This window comes from Acipenser ruthenus, chromosome 8, assembly GCF_902713425.1.
Source record: "Acipenser ruthenus chromosome 8, fAciRut3.2 maternal haplotype, whole genome shotgun sequence".
Classification (NCBI taxonomy): Eukaryota; Metazoa; Chordata; class Actinopteri; order Acipenseriformes; family Acipenseridae; genus Acipenser; species Acipenser ruthenus.
The window spans coordinates 29,269,553-29,284,909 of NC_081196.1; the positions used below are offsets into that span (position 1 = coordinate 29,269,553).

Sequence of the window (15,357 nt, forward strand, 5' to 3'; positions counted from 1 at the left end):
GTGTTACGTTTTTTAATACTGAACTTATGACAATATGTAATATTGACTGCAATTTTTTTCAACATATTTCCAATAGTTGTTTTTTTTTGTTTTAATCACACATCATTGGTCAATAAACTAGAGAATTTTTTTTTTATTACTCGGGAATGTTCGCCACGAGAACATTTTTTTTTTTCTTCTAAACATCGCAGTGTATCCAGTTCATGCTCCCTCCTGCAACAATGCTGGTGGTCTGATTGAAATGAGTGGCATATTGTGGGAATAGAAAAACAGCATTGTTGTAGGAGGAAGTGTGACCTGGATACACTGCAATCCTTAGAAGACTTCTTTTTTTTTGCTAGGCTTTGCTGTACCCCCACCACTGAGTGATTCTGCTGGCTGTCGTGTGTGCAGTTGGGCGAAATATAAATAAATAAATATTATTGTGTACTGTTGTTGTTGCGTGTCCACCCGTGTGTTGACCCTGTTGCACAACCCTGCTCTGCCTGTGTTGTGCTGTGAATTTTAGCTGCAGTGCAGTTTAAAAAACAAAACAAACAAACAAACAAACAAAAAACATAACAGCCAGCCAGCCATGTATTCCTCCACCAAGGCTGTGTTCTAACCTGCCCCGCTGTAGAGTAGACCTCGTCGGCTCCCTCTCCCTCTGCCCGCCCACCCCCCAAAAAAAGTGTGTTCTCCCCCTTGTTGCTTTTCAACTTGCCCACTGTGGCTTTAGCCTGTGTGTCCCTGGTGTATGCTGCGTGCTGACCAGGTGTGTGACTACACACGGTCAGGGTAGGCATCGCTGCATTAGCTGCCTACTCAGCCCTTGGTACTGCGGTGCCTCAGTGCGCACGGTGCTCGGTGCATACAGTGCATACGGTGCCTGGTGCACACAGTGCTCGGTGCACGCGGTACCCGGTACACTCAGTGCGCACGTTGCTTAGTACCTCGGTGCGCATATCGCCCTCAGTGCTCAGTGCACACGGTGCACATAGTGCTAGATGCCCGGTGCTCTCGGTGCACGGTGTTGATTGGTGCACGCGGTACTTAGTGCCATGGTTCACGCATAGCCTGGTGCACGTGGTGCCCTTGGTGTTTCGATAACTTGGTGCATGCGGTGCTTAAGCGATCCTGTGCCTTGCACTCTGTGCAGGCGTGTTGTGCGGCTCCTGAGGGTTGAATACCAGGCGGTATTAGAGGAGTGATGGCAAGCATGTCATGGTTCCATGCTTGCACATCCTGCAGGGCGAACATGCCCCAGGAGGATGGGCATACTCTGTGTGCGTGATGCTTGAGCGTCCTGCACGCCACTTTGGCCCTCAGGGATGAGACTTTTTGTGACATCTGCACTGCTTTTCAGCCCTGGGTGCTTCGCAAAAGGCTGGCTAGGGCCACAGGGCCGGAGGCTCCGTCCCCTGTGGCTGAGCCGTCAGCAGCCCTTGGGGCCCCAGTCCCACGTCTTCTCCAATTGTCCCAGGGCCCCTCGCAGGATATTCCCTGCGCACAGGCTCGGGTGTCGACCCCTCGTAGTCGCTCCTCATCTCCGCAAGCAATCTCGAGGCAGGCGAGGGACATAATGGACCTCAAGGCACAGGTGGCCCAGGTCCCAGAGCTATTGACAAGACAGCAGGCACCTGCTGCTCTGGCCACAGTCCCTGCTCCACCATCACCTGCCCCAGTACCAGCCCCTGTCTCCCCCATGCAGCAGCATTCTAGGAGGCAGTTCCAGGGCCGTTGCCCTAGGCAGCCGCCCCAGCAGGGGCCCTGAAGGCTTGCGGCCTCAGACCCATCCCTTCACGACATACCAGCTGCAATATTAGAACGCTTGCACCTCGGACACCTGGGTGCTCGCCACCGCGTACACCGGTTACGTGCTACAATTCTGCAAAGGGCCTCCTCCCTTGTGAGGGGCCACGAAAACATCTGTGACAGACCCTCTTCAGGTCTCGGTACTGCAGTGCAAGTGACCCATTCGTCTTGTAGACCCCACCTCCCACCGAGAGGGGTTCTACTCGAGATACTTCCTGGTACCCAAGAAGGACACTTTCGCCCCATCCTAGACCTGAGACTCCTCAACAAGTTTTTGAAGGAAAGGAGGTTTCAAATGCTGACTCACCGTCACATTCTCCAGTCCATCCGGCCGGGCGACTGGTTTACCACCGTGGACTTACGGGACACGTACTTCTACATTCCCATTCGTCCCGCGCACAGGAAGTACCTCCGCTTCGCCTTTCAGCGGAGCATTTACGAGTTTTCCGTGCTGCCGTTCGGCCTGTCCTTAGCTCCTCGTATGTTTTCAAAGTGCGTGGATGCTATCCTGGCCCCCATGCGGTTGCAGGGGATCAGAGTATTAAACTACCTTGACGACTGGTTGATTTGTTCCCAGTCGTGAGAGGGAACAGTGGCCCACACGGCGATTGTGACAGAGCATCTGGCGAGGCTGGGCCTCACCATCAACGATGCAAAGAGTCGGCTTACACTGGTACAGTGCACAACGTACCTGGGGCTCCAGCTGGACTCCAGTGCGATGTGCGCATACCTGTCGGACAACAGGGTAGCAGCTATTCGAGGTTGCCTCTCCATGTTTCGACAGGGATCAGAGGTTACCTTGGTGTTGTGCCATAAATTATTCTGTCTGATGGCCGCAGCCGTATCAGCCATCGAGCTGGGCTTTCTTCGCATGCACCCACTGCAAGCATGGCTCAATGCGTTCCACTTACATCCAAAGCACGACAGACACCGTTGGCTGACAGTGTCTCGCTCGTGTTCGGCAGCCCTGCGCTGGTGGAGATGGACCTCTCCCCTGCGCGAAGGTATGCAGATAGGAGTAGTTGTAATCCGTCAGGTGGTGACGATGGACACCTCCAACTTGGGTTGGGGGGCAGTCTGGGAAGGCAGAGGAGTCTGTGACACCTGGTCGGGCTGTTGGACATCCCTACACATAAATATGCTGGGGTTGCAGGCTGTTTACCTTGCTCTCCAGCACTTTTTCCCAGTGCTACAAGGGGCACATGTGCTGCCCTATACCAGTTATCTCAATGCTGGTAGGTCACCATCTACATTGAAGGTGTATTTGGTGGCCATTTTTGCATGCCATGCCCCTGTTGATTCTGTATCTCCGGGTACGCATTTCTTGGCAATCCATTTTCTCAAGGGTGCTCGGCGATTACGCCCTCCAAGGAGGGCCGTTCTCCCTGAATGGATCCTTGATATTGTACTGGAGGCTCTCACGAAGGCCCCGTTTGAGCCCATACACTCCACAGAGTTGAAGTATCTGTCTATGAAGACAGCCTTCCTCTTGGCTATCACCTCCACAAAGCGGGTCAGTGAGCTACAGGTGCTGTCTGTGCACAGCTCCTGTATGCATATTTGGGATGATGGCAGCAGGGTGTCACTATGTACAAACCCTGCTTTTCTCCCTAAGGTGATCACAGTCTTCCACATGAACGAGTCTATGGAATTGGAGTCTTTCCATCCATCTCCATTTTCTTCGGAGGAGGATAGGAGGTTGAACTTCCTCTGCCCAGTGCAGACATTGAGGTGTTACGTGGATAGGACAAGAGCTCTGCGTCATTCTGACCAGCTCTTTGTCTGTCACGGTATACGGAGCCTAGGACAGCCTCCCTCAAAGCAGCGACTGTCGCACTGGATTGTCGACACAGTCTCGACTGCATATGACAATGCCGGCTTGACCCCACCTGGGCGAGTAGCCGCGCACTATCAGAGGGTTGGCTATATCTTGGGCCCTCTTCAGAGGGGCCTCTCTGTCCGATATTTGTACTGTGGCTAGCTGGGCTACGCAGCATACTTTCTCCAGGTTCTATCGCCTTAATGTGATAGATCCTTCCCTGCCTTCATTAGGCACGAGGGACCTTGAGGTTGCAAGCTCGCACCGCTAACCTTGGGTTATGCGGTTCTGATGCGCCCCTCATCTGCTGCCGTTAATTCTCCCTTGCGACTGCTCTGGTATAATTTCCCATAAGTATGTTGGTGTTCATCTTCGAATTGAAAGAGAACATTAGGTTACTTACCGTAACCCTGGTTCCCTGAAAGAGAATACGACCACCAACCAGTGAGGTCGCATTGGTTGTCCTCACAGGTTCAACGCAAAAGAGAAAATGGCTTCCGTGGGTTGACTGTTTAATCCCTCGGTAGGTGGGGCCGAGGACGTCACCCCAGCAAGGGGCCTATCAGTAGCTCTGATATAAAGAGCGCAGTGAATATCTACCTAAGGCAGTCATATCCCATAAGTATGTTGGTGGTTGTCTTCTCTTTCAGGGAACCAGGGTTATGGTAAGTAACCTAATGTTTCATTAGCCTGTAATGTAACATACAACTCCTGTGGGTACAAATGAGGCTGAGCATGTCAGATATTTTTTTTTTACAACACAAATCTCAAGCCAGTATTTATTAACCCTTTGCGGTCCATTTATTCAGCACGTCTCAGGCACGTCAGGTCCAATTTATTTTCATATGCGCAGTATATTTTAGACGCGCTGTTTAAAAGTATTTTTTTCACAGTAAAAGAGGTTTAAAAGGTACTGCATATCAACAGGACACTCAGTACTGCATCTCCAGCCCCGCCCCACCCCTTGTTCGCTGTATTTTTCACATACCTCTTCATAGTCGTGCATACCGATAAATCATCTCCTGATCACTCGTTTTATCACCAAGCTCCTCAATAATGCGATCCAAGTCATTATTTTATTACTAGAACATCTCAAAAAGCTCTGCAAATGTCTGTGATATTCTTTGAGCGCTGGATGCAGAAGCAGCTATCTTGTTTGTTTATGTCCGTGTTATCTCTGTGGTGCCGGGGCTATGTGTATTGTTCAGATCCGCCCCCTTTTTTTCGGCTTCTCTCGGCCATTGAATGGTTTTCTCGGCTTTTTCCGGAGAAAAAACGACTAGAGACCTGTGTTTTACATCTTTTTGATGATGTCGGACAGGGTCCGACATCGGACCGGAAAGGAAAAATTGTAATGTCGGACCTGGTCTGACATAGGACAGCAAAGGGTTAAATTAATAAGAAAAAGGGAATGGGAACTGGGATCAAATAAAAGACTAAGATAGCTAATAAACTAAGTTATTGGTAAACGCTGGCGGCCACATACAAAGCCCAATAACAAACACACGTGCTCACAACATCCAGTCATTTAGTAGTTGCTCCCCGCTAAGACCCCTCTCTCCCACCTGGACATATTATTATTATTATTATTATTATTATTATTGGTACCCCTGCCCAAAACATCTCCTCCTCCTCCTCCTGTTACATTAGTAATTGTGCACAAAATCTTACAGGCTACAGTGTAATTATTGGAAACTACAAAATATGGCGAAAACAGAGATCATTGTCATTTGAATCAAATTAAATAAAAAGATACAATGGCATATGTGGCGGAGTGTCCCGCCCCTATTTATTATTATTTGTATTTTTGTTTGTGGCGCGGGTAAAAGCCCTGCGTCTTTTATTGTTATATTTAAAAAGCCCGTGAGGATGCATGACTGATCAGCTACTGATTATTTAACTAGCTGACAGTCATGCATCCTTACCAAACGCGTGCAGACTCTGGCCGAGGGATTAACTAGTTGGTAATTATCTTATTATCCCTCGGCCAGAGTCTGCACGCGTTTGGTAAGGATGCATGACTGTATATAAACCTGCAGCTCTCTGCACTTGTTGCTGAGTGTAGAGGAGAGTACGGGAGAGCGGAGAGAGAAAGCAACATTAAAAAAACAATTGCTAAGACGTGCTGGATTTCCCAGCACATCACTTACTTGTTTGTTTGTTGATTCGTTTGGCCCTCGTGCCCTTTTGTTTTGTGTTTTGTTGTTTTGTTTAAATCTTTTGTTTTGTTTGTTAATAAATACACTGAGTGCCGCAGCATTCAGCTTCACCCGCCCATCCACTGTTTTGGTGTCAGTTACTTCCTGGTCCGTGACGTCATCCACTTCACCACTGCGAGCCAGACTGCCACATATGGTGTCCGAGGTGGGACAAACAACGCCTCCAACAGCCGGACCAGGAAAGGATAAGGACGTTTTTTTTTTGTTTTTTATCAAAAAGTATTTTTGTGTGTTTTTTTTTTTTTGGAAAAATAAATAAATAAAAATAAATAAATAAAAATGGGGAAAAGTAGCCGGAGGAGAAAGCAGCAGCAGCAACAACAGCAGCAGGAGGCGCAGCAACAGCAGCCTTACCTTGCCACACTGGACGTCTGCCTCACCTGCCTGAAGGGTGAGGAGTGGTGCTTCGCGGTTGGTGAGGTTGGGCACGTGGCACCAGACCAACCCCCTCCATGGCAGGAGATGGAGGAGCCTGAGCGTCCGGCGTCAGGGGGAGAGGGCCCGCTGGCTAAGAGGAGTTCACTCTCCTCTGAGGGAATCTGGGGCTGGCTGGTGGAGCCTGGGAGGAATGCTGAAGAGGCCCTCCCCGATGTGATCAACCTCCTGTGGGCCAGAGATGGAGAGCGATGGGAAGCCTGGGAAAAGCAACACTGCCCAGTGTCCCTCACGGAGGTTGCGGACATGGTAATCCGCTACCTGGCTGCAGATATGGCAGGGTTACCGCTATCTCCAGCTCCATCGGGAAAAGCCCAGCCGCTGCCATCTCCAGCGCCAGAGGGAGAGGAGCCATCGCTGCCGTCTCCAGCGCCAGAGGGAAAGGAGCCATCGCTGCCGTCTCCAGCGCCAAAGGGAGAGGAGCCATCGCTGCCGTCTCCAGCGCCAAAGGGAGAGGAGCCATCGCTGCCGTCTCCAGCGCCAAAGGGAGAGGAGCCATCGCTGCCGTCTCCAGCACCAGAGGGAGAGGAGCCATCGCTGCCATCTCCAGCGCCAGTGGGAGAGGAGCCATCGCTGCCTTCTCCAACGCCCGAGGGAGAGGAGCCATCGCTGCCATCTCCAGCGCCCGAGGAAGAGGAGCCATTGCTGCCGTCTCCAGCGCCTGAGGGAGAGGAGCCAGTGCTGCCGTCTCCAGCGCCAGAGGGAGAGGAGTCATGGCTGCCGTCTCCAGCGTTAGGGGGTGAGGAGCCCTCGCCTCTGTCTCCACCACCGTCAGGAGCAGAGCAGCAGGAGCTGCCTCTGCCTCCACCACCACCAGGAGCAGAGCAGCAGGAGCTGCCTCTGTCTCCACCACCACCAGGAGCAGAGCAGCAGGAGCTGCTTCTGTCTCCACCATCACCAGGAGCAGAGCAGCAAGAGCTGCCTCTGCCTCCGCCACCTCCACCAGCAGAGGGTGAATGCCTGCTGGTTCCGCCTCCACCATCGTGGGAGGACTGCTTGCCCCTCCCACCTCCACCAGCAGAGGGTGAATGCCTGCTGGTTCTGCCTCCACCGTCGTGGGAGGACTGCTTGCCTCTCCCACCTCCACCAGCAGAGGGTGAATGCCTGCTGGTTCTGCCTCAACCGCCGTGGGAGGACTGCTTGCCACTCCCAGCTCCACCAGCAGAGGGTGAATACCTGCTGGTTCCGCCTCAGCCGCTGTGGGAGGACTGCTTTCCCCTCCCACCTCCACCAGCAGAGGGTGAATACCTGCTGGTTCCACATCCACCGTCATGGGAAGGACTGCTCCTGCCCTGCCTCGCACCACCCAGGGATGCCTGCCTTGCATCGCCTGGGGCTGCCTGTTGCTCCGCATCGCCTGGGGCTGCCTGTTGCTCCGCATCACCTGGGGCTGCCTGTTGCTCCACATCGCCTGGAGAGCCACCAGCTACAGGGAACGAGGGAGAAGTGGAGCTCCCGCTGCCGCCTCCATGGCCAGGGGCTCCCCTCCCGAGTTCACCTCCCGAGGGTCCGCTGCTGCCGCTGCCGTCGCCCCCCGAGGGTCCGCTGCCGCTGCCGTCGCCTCCCGAGGGTCCGCTGCCGCTGCCGTTGCCTCCCGAGGGTCCGCTGCCGTCGCCTCCCGAGGGTCCGCTGCCGTCGCCTGGGGTCGCCAGGGATCCTGCTTCGCCTGGGGTCGCCAGGGATCCTGCTTCGCCTGGGGTCACTACACTATGGCCGGAGCCCTACGGAGGGGAACGGACGGCCATGAAGAAAGGGGGAGAGGTCCGGAGACCAGCTCCCCCAGCCGCACTTTCGCGGCCGGAGATCATGTGGTCGGAGCCCCACGGAGGGGAGCTGCCGACCATGAAGAAAGGGGGGGAGGTCAGGAGACCAGCTCCCCCAGCCGCACTTTCGCGGCCGGAGATCATGTGGTCGGAGCCCCACGGAGGGGAACTGCCGGCCTTGAAGAAGGGGGGGAGGTCAGGAGACCAGCTTCCCCAGCCGCACTTTTGCGGCAGGAGATTGTGTGGTCAGAGCCCCACGGAGGGGAACTGCTGGCCGTGAAGAGGAGGGGGAAGGTCAGGAGACCAGCTCCCCCAGCCGCACTTTCGCGGCAGGATAGAGTGTGGAGGGAGCCCAGGAAGAGGGAGCTGCCGGCCACGAAGAATTGGGGGGTGCCAGAAATTCCACCATGGCCACCCCCCAGAAGCAACTTGCTTCCCCCTCTTCCAGGACATTGAGACTGAGGGGGGAGGTGGCCGAAAAGGCCATGTGTGCTGCGCACAAGGGGGGGCATGTGTGGCGGAGTGTCCCGCCCCTATTTATTATTATTTATATTTTTGTTAGCGGCGCGGATAAAAGCGCCGCATCTTTTATTATTATATTTAAAAACCCCGTGAGGATGCATGGCTAATCAGCTACTGATTTATTTAACTAGCTGACAGTCATGCATCCTTACCAAACGCGTGCAGACTCTGGCCGAGGGATAATAAGATAATTAACAACTAGTTAATCCCTCGGCCAGAGTATATAAACCTGCAGCTCTCTGCACTCGAGGTGGGGTGTACAGAGGAGAGTACGGGGAGCGGAGAGAGCGAGTCACATTTAAAAAAAACAATTGCTAAAATGTGCTGGATTCTCCAGCACGACACTTACTTGTTTGTTTGTTGATTCGTTTGGCCCTCGTGCCCTTTTGTTTTGTGTTTTGTTGTTTTGTTTAAATCTTTTGTTTGTTTATTAATAAATACGCTGAGTGCCATTGCACTCAGCTTCAACTGCCCATCCATTGTTTTGGTTTCTACTTCCTGGTCCGTGACGTCACCACTGCGAGCCAGACTGTCACAGTATGTAAATCTAGTAATAGGGACAAATTGTTGTATGGATAAATTGTCGGGGGACAGTTGGGGGACGGACGGTCGTGAGGATGAATTGTCGCGGGGGCTAATTGTCAGGGCCGAATTGTCGTGGGACGAATTGTGGTGCACCTGTGTAACTCTTAGCTTCATCTAAAGTTAAATGAATATGTCTCATAATTTTCCAACAGTATGTATTCTACTGCACTCTCCATTATACCTACAGTGTTCATGGCATCTTACTAGTTGCTCCAGGTCATCCACATGGTAATAATCGTACCCAGAAGTCCCCAGAACTTCAAAAGGAAGATATCCTATTATTGGTGGAGCCCTTTAGAAAGAAAAATTGCTTTGTAAAAAAAAAAACATCAAAAAGGAGACTATTAAGGCACGTACAGTGTTGAAAACACTAAAAGGTTTGTTGGTAATCTTGCCATATGCAATTCAGCATTGAACCATTTTAATCCACAATGCACCTGCATGTGTACTTCATATTATTTTTTAATAAAAGATGCAGAATTGTGAATGATGGCTGTGCAAATACAAAGCATTCACTTGTTTGCCCACACAATGATTGAGTACCAATCAATAACAATCTCACATTTAATCAGCGATTATCTGTCTTACCTTTCTGTTATCTCTTTGATATAAAATCATTTCGATTTTACTTCCTGATTTTCACTTTGCTCGTTTCAATGTGTCATCTCTGCAGTGAATCGTGGGATTGTAGTTCTGTGCAAAATTTTACCTCTGATTAAATCAGATACATTTTCCAGTAAACACAGCAGTAGATAACTCAGTCAGAGTGATATGTGCTTAAGGTCGGGTTAAAGAAAGGTCACATTTACATGACAAACTTTTGTCATTTGCTCGTTAAGGTCAGTTTACGGCCTCAGCAGAGCAGTAAAATGGCAGTATCGTGGGTCAAAGGAAAATATGCTTCCAATTGTCTTTAAAAAAGTGAATTGCCATTGATTAGTTATCAATTGTATAGGTGAGGGAATGGGAGTTTTTCTTGTTGTGAAATGAATACGTTTCAATAAGTACCTACCACCAAAAAAAATAACATGTCAAACATCCATTACAACCACTAGTGGAGCCAGGATAAAAAGTAAAAGCCATCAAAAACGTTAGGAATGATAATGTTTTATATTGTGACTGTCATGTGATTTGTGTATTAAACTATAGCTGTCTGCTCTTTTCTGGGACACTCTTGAAAAAATGCTACAGTCTCAATGGGTTTTTCCTGGTTAAATAATTAATAAATATAATAAAACAAATAAAATAAAACAGTATCATATCATTCCAAACCTGTGATCAAGGAATAAAAACTTCCACTCCAGACTGTGTCTTGATGTAAACTCTTCAAAGGGCTCTTCAGCTCTACACATTTCCTGATGAAGAAAGAAATCCCATTACTGAGGAATTGCAGATTGCAGGAAAAACGGAGGGAAATAAAAGCAATGACACAAACGAGGAAGCAGAAAGCTCAGTGCGTCACGCATTACGTTAGCACAGTGAACTTGCCTTTATAAACTGAGGTGTTGCTAGTCGAACAGTAGCCACATAGCAGACTTGTTCACCAACAGCCGATCTAAATGTCCTCTGAATAGCCCCATCAAAGCCATTGCAGGAGGAACTAGGCACTGAAATATAAAAGCAATACCAATCTAGCACTTTTGTATAAATTAACTGCCCTTCATGTACTGTTTTACGCAAATGGCATCCTTGTCGTGTATTGGGAGTATATAAATGCTATATTTCAATCTTGCAAGTAAGTCGCAATGGGCAAGACAGCAAAGACTTTGAAAGAGGGCTGCTACCAAGTTTAGTCTGTGCAATTCTGGAGAACACACTTTGCTCAGACTTCCATTTCCAGATTCCCTAACATTATTAGAGGTGATATCATGAAGGACAGGTCATGTATACCTAAACACCTTGCAGACTAGTCACATTGAATTATTGCAGTCCTGCCTGCCAATGGTGACTAAGTCCTATTAACAGTGGTATGACAATTGTTTACTGTTTTTAATCCATTCCAGTATATTTACACACATCCCACTAAATTACCAAAATATATACAGTATATATATATATATAGAGAGAGAGAGAGAGAGAGAGAGAGAGAGAGAGAGAGAGAGAGAGAGAGAGAGAGAGAGAGAGAGAGAGAGAGAGAGAGAGAGAGAGAGAGAGAGAGAGAGAGAGAGAGAGAGAGAGAGAAACAGATTTGGTTCTGTGTAACCCTACGTGTACTTTGTTAGGTGACGCCTGTATTCTCCGATTTGCAGGCTTTCAGTAATAAAAATGTATATTTGGCAAGACACCTACTATACTATTGCTTTTGTTTATTTCCAGCACTGAAAAAGATCACATTTTATCATTTTTTATCATTAAGTTTATCATAAAAAGTACAATTTACTTTCAGACACGCACACCAAACAATTTATCATCAGATATCAGGTGTCTACATTCAGTAGGCTTGCAACATATTCTGTGAGTTTGGTTTTGAATAAATCTTCTAATGTCAATGTGTATGCTCTGGGTGCACAATACAATTAGAAGACAACACAGGTTCCAGAAAAACAGTTATCCACACTGTTAAGGGGAAAAATGTTTTTATTGAGAAAAAAATTATATATTAAAAATACAAAACTGAAAGATCATAATTGGATAAGTCTCCATCCCCCTGAGTTATTACTTGGTGGAAGCACCTATGGCAGTAATTACAGCTGTGAGTCTGTTGGGATAGGTCTCTACCAACTTTGCACACTTAGATTTGGCAATATTTGACCATTCTTCTTTACAAAACTGTTCAAGCTCTGTCAGGTTCCTTGGGGAGTGTTGATGGACAGCAATGTTCAAGTCATGGCACAAATTTTCGATTGGATTTAGGTTGGGGCTCTGACTGGGCCACTCAAGGACATTTACCTTTTTGTCCCTTAGCCACTCTAATGTAGCTTTAGCTGTGTGCTTTGGGTCGTTGTCATGCTGAAAGGTGAACTTCCATCCCAGTTTCAGCTTTCTTGCAGAGGACAGCAGGTTTTCCTCAAGGACTTCTCTGTACTTTGCTCCATTCATTTCCCTTCTATCCTCACAAGTGCCCCAGTCCCTGCCAGTGAGAAACATCCCCATAACATGATGCTGCCACCACCATGCTTCACAGTAGGGATGGTGTTCTTTGGGTGATGCGCTGTGTTGGGTTTTCACCAAACATAACGCTTTGCATTTAGGCCAAAAAGTTCCATTTTAGTTTCGTCAGACCACAAAACTTTTTGCCACCAGGCTACAGAATCTCCTGAGTGTTTTTTTGCAAACTTCAAACGAGATTCAAGGTGGGCTTTCTTGAGTAATGGCTTCCTTCTTGCCACCCTACCACACAGTCCAGATTTGTGGAGTGATTGGGATATTGTTGTCACATGCACACTTTGACCAGTCTTGGCCATAAAAGCCTGTAGCTCTTGCAAAGTTGCCATTGGCCTCTTGGTAGCCTCTCTGATCAGTCTTTTTCTTGCAAGGTCATCCAGTTTGGAGGGACGGCCTGATCTAGGCAGGGTCTTGGTGGTGCCATACACCTTCCACTTCTTAATAATCGTCTTGACCGTGCTCCAAGGGATATTCAAGCTTTTGATATTTTTTTATACCCATCCCCTGATCTGTGCCTTTCAACAACTTTGTCACCAAAGAGCAGAGGGAACCTACAGGAACTTATCCTGAAATCATGTGAATCACTACAATTTAACACAGGTGGAGGCCACTTAAACTTGGTGTGTGATTTTGAAGGCGACTGGTTACACCTGAGCTAATTTAGGATTGCTATTACAAGGGGGGTGGGCACTTATCCAACCAAGCTATTTCACTTTTTATTTTTAATTCATTTTCTACAAATTTCTAGAATATTTTTTTCACTTGGAAGTTGTGGGGTAGGATGTGTAGTTAAAAAAAAACCCAAAAAGCATTTTAATGCATTTTAATTCCAGGCTATAAGGCAACAAAAGGTGACAATTTTGAAAGGGGGTGTAGACTTTCTATAGGCACTGTATATTCATATTTTATAAATTTCTTACAATAATCTTCATTCTGTTAAAGCTCTCTGTTAAATTAATTATCTCATAGTATTCAATACTTTTTCTATAAGGCTCTAACAGCAGGAAAGTTTTTTGTTATAAATTTAACTATAGAAAATTAGGAAACCAATAAATAAATAAATCCAGAAGTAAGAAATGTTATCAGATAATCTGATAATGTTTGTACGATTATAATTTTGTTGCATTTATTTAAAAAAAACAAAATGCGGATTATATTTTTGCAACTTTAATGTAGAGGTACCCAGGTAACCTGATATATTTTAGCATTACTTCAGATTTTTCTACTGGGCTTACCTCTAATAAAATATCTTTCCAAGCTTTTAAGCTCCCTGAGCAAGTTGTGTCAAAATGGGTGATTCTGTGGTATACAAGGATCAGCCATGGCCTAGGACAACTGATATAAAGTAATATGAAGTCAATTAATTCAGTAAGAGTGAAAGCTTGAGCTGTGAAAACAATTGCCCTATTTTGGATCATTGAAAGCCAAACAAAACAATTGCTTAGCACCTTAGATCAAGATTAAAGTAAATGGGTTAGAAATAGATAGGAATATAAAGGGGTGATAAATGAAAACAACAGGAGCAGAAGAGCATGATGGATGAAAAATGTACTCTGTGGCTAATCCACATCAATTTAACCATCGATATTTGTCTCATTATAGCTCAGTCTGGATGTACATGCTTGTCAATGACATGCTTGTCATTAAGAATGGCTAATCTGCAATTTAACATCATTGTATGTCAGCCACATCTTAAAAATAAATGTGATTTATTTTTACAGTAGACTGTGAACATTTGAAAGGATGCAAAGTTTGTCCTGTTTCTGCCACGGATAGCAAAACAGAACTAGATGGTAACTTTACAAGTAAAGTTGTGGGGCTTGCTTTATTGGGAAAGTGGTCAAAGTAGCTGATTTGTGTCAAAAGTCACATTGTTTACTAATTATCTCATGCTTAGAATGTGCTATAATTTGAAATTTGAAATTCTCAAAGTTCTATGACAGTTAATTCAACAGTGGGAAGTAGCCTACTGAAAGAAGTTGATGCTGTTACTAAAACAGCTGTACCTCTTGATTGGTAGACGCCATTTCTGTTTTGAGCTGAGAAGTAGAGGAAGATTCCATTTGCTCTAAGTATTTGTCTAACTTGTTGGGAAAGTGGTCAAAACGGCAGTTATTTCTGAAAGTTCACAGAAAACGTAGTTGGTGCGGTTACTAAAACAGGTGTACCTCTTGATTGGTAAAAGTTATTTATGTTTTGATTTCAGATTTGAATAGAAGAGAAGTAGAGGAAGATTCCATATACTCTAACTTTTTGTCTTACTTGTTGGGAAAGTGGTCAAAGTAGCTGATTTGTGTCAAAAGTTACATCGTTTACAGTAAATAGAATGTTGGAAGTCTGGGAGTTTTTATACAATGGGGAGCTTTAGAATGTTGAAAAAAGTCCCATTAAAGTGAATGAAGATGGACAAAAAAAGGACAAAAAGCTTAATAGTTTAAAAAGTATAAAATATATCGAAAAGTTGTATACAAGCACACTATTCCAGACCGGTCTACACGTTTTAAAGTTTGAACAGCGTTTCTAGCTTAAATGGTGTAAGAGGAGTAGCGTACCAAAGAATAATAATAAGAAGAAGAAAGTATGTCGAAGATTTAAAGTGGGGACTCTTGCTTCGCAAGCCCCACTAATTAAGGGAAAAGAATTAACCAGAGTCTGATTTCGACCGAGGTGAACTAACAGTCTGATATTGACAGAGATTACAGGGGAAAAGTGTGCCCTTATCAAGGAGTTTGAAACAACTGCCATTGGGATACCATTATAATACTAGTGCATTACCCTGAAGAAACCCTAGAACAAATATTTAAACACAGAATTACCAGTAGCGGTCCTGATACGGTACCACATGGCACGAATATGGTACCATAATATTGTAATGGTTTATATTGTGTTGCATATTGGTTCTTACTGTTGTGGTATCGAAATATGATCAATGTTAACACTGTCGTACGATTATAAAAATTATTTCCTCCATCGTAGCTGCCCGTGTGTTATCTTGAAGCCAACGACATAAAATAATAATAATAATAATAATAATAATAATAATAATAATAATAATAATAATAATAATAATTTAGCCCAATCTATATACCCTCATTGATGGCCTGAATTGTTTTGG

At 46.5% G+C, this 15,357-nt stretch overlaps 1 protein-coding gene across 5 annotated transcripts in view; it reads right to left on the reverse strand.

The window, feature by feature from the left end:
- The window catches only part of LOC117407107 (neuronal PAS domain-containing protein 2-like), a 91,089-nt gene that overhangs the window by 18,706 nt on the left and 57,026 nt on the right, over nucleotides 1-15,357 (reverse strand). For all 5 annotated transcript variants that reach the window (XM_059028799.1, XM_059028796.1, XM_059028795.1 and 2 more), the window contains exons 8-10: nucleotides 10,626-10,744; nucleotides 10,410-10,492; nucleotides 9,323-9,429 (exon numbers count right to left, since the gene is read on the reverse strand). In XM_059028799.1, the coding sequence (XP_058884782.1) occupies nucleotides 9,323-9,429; nucleotides 10,410-10,492; nucleotides 10,626-10,744 (309 nt within the window). The remainder of the gene's footprint in view (nucleotides 1-9,322; nucleotides 9,430-10,409; nucleotides 10,493-10,625; nucleotides 10,745-15,357) is intronic.